Genomic DNA, 1,034 nt, shown 5'->3' with positions numbered 1-1,034 from the left:
TGGTTCACCGTATCAAAAGCAGCAGACAGATCCAGCAAAATAAAAGTATAGAAGATTTGGAAGTCGCTCTTATATATACTATTAGTCATTTTGCTTCAGTTTCAAAATACAGTGCAAAAATAATTAAAACGTCATTATTTAAACAATTAATTTTTTTATTTTCATCCACAAATAAAACAGTAATGAGTCACGGTGATTTCACAATTGGAATCACTTCTACAGCAGAAGCATTACTTTACCAGATTATACAGAGCAACCTCAGGCTGAAAGATACATGACTGAAGCTCTGGGTGCTGCTAATAAATTACAGGTCGGCGATAGGCTTGTGTGGCCAGTATGGATGCTTTGCCTTGTCCAGCTTGGTCTCTGGGAAGGTGTTGTTGAGATCTTCTATGGTCATCTGGTCGAAAGGAATCATGTTCCTGAACATCTCAAGCTGCCAAGGACAAACAGTCAGATGGGAAAAATATTTAAAATGCTTAAAAATGTTGAATTTGATCAAATCCAATCATTTTATTAGTGAGTATTATGGCAAAGATTTACTTATAAGCACAGCCTGACATACTTTGGTCTTGTGACAAGTTTCAGATACACTGAGCAGCTAATGTGCATTTTTGTGCAAGTGTGTTTCTTCTGTTGTTGTCAGCAGACTATTCAATATTAATTGGGTCAGCGAGCAATCATTATTTATTATAAATACATGACATGGGTTCATGTTCTGGTCCATCTGCACAAACATGAAAAGGGTTGGTGCTTACATGCACTTTAGACTAATTTACCAAGATAGACTGGAATAAACTGCTAAATGACTATCAACACGATACAGTGATGCTGCAGGTTGAACTTACCGCCTTCTCATACTCAGCAATACGAGCTTTAGATGCTTCAAAGTAAGCAGTTGCAGTTTTGTTCTGAAATACATCAAGAGACACAACATAATGATATGTGAATGACATTAAAAAAATTTTTTTTTAAAAACTAGACCACTGGTGCAATCAGTTCTAAATAGAATAATGAATTTGGTCTAGTACATA

At 35.7% G+C, this 1,034-nt stretch overlaps 1 protein-coding gene across 1 annotated transcript; it reads right to left on the bottom strand.

Moving 5' to 3' along the window:
- Positions 1-168: 168 nt before the first annotated feature.
- Positions 169-957, bottom strand: LOC107735882 (ATP synthase subunit d, mitochondrial-like). Its single transcript, XM_016547439.1, has 2 exons — positions 849-957; positions 169-436 (listed from the first exon to the last, which is right to left on the bottom strand). Exons 1-2 carry the CDS (start codon positions 954-956, stop codon positions 305-307), a joined length of 240 nt encoding a protein of 79 aa, XP_016402925.1. The 5' UTR covers position 957; the 3' UTR covers positions 169-304.
- Positions 958-1,034: the final 77 nt, after the last annotated feature.

Source organism: Sinocyclocheilus rhinocerous, unplaced genomic scaffold, assembly GCF_001515625.1.
Source record: "Sinocyclocheilus rhinocerous isolate Xijiao unplaced genomic scaffold, SAMN03320098_v1.1 C36348445, whole genome shotgun sequence".
Classification (NCBI taxonomy): domain Eukaryota; kingdom Metazoa; phylum Chordata; class Actinopteri; order Cypriniformes; family Cyprinidae; genus Sinocyclocheilus; species Sinocyclocheilus rhinocerous.
The sequence above is the reverse complement of the archived record's forward strand: the minus strand, read 5'-3'. Positions and strand labels throughout refer to the sequence as shown.

What these genes read in the sequence shown, in the direction of transcription:
- LOC107735882 (XM_016547439.1), bottom strand. Translation starts at nt 956, where the DNA reads ATGTCATTCACATATCATTATGTTGTGTCTCTTGATGTATTTCAGAAC. An exon ending in TTGCTGAGTATGAGAAGGCG is followed by an intron (nt 437 to 848) that starts GTAAGTTCAACC and finishes TGTCCTTGGCAG; the next exon opens with CTTGAGATGTTCAGGAACAT.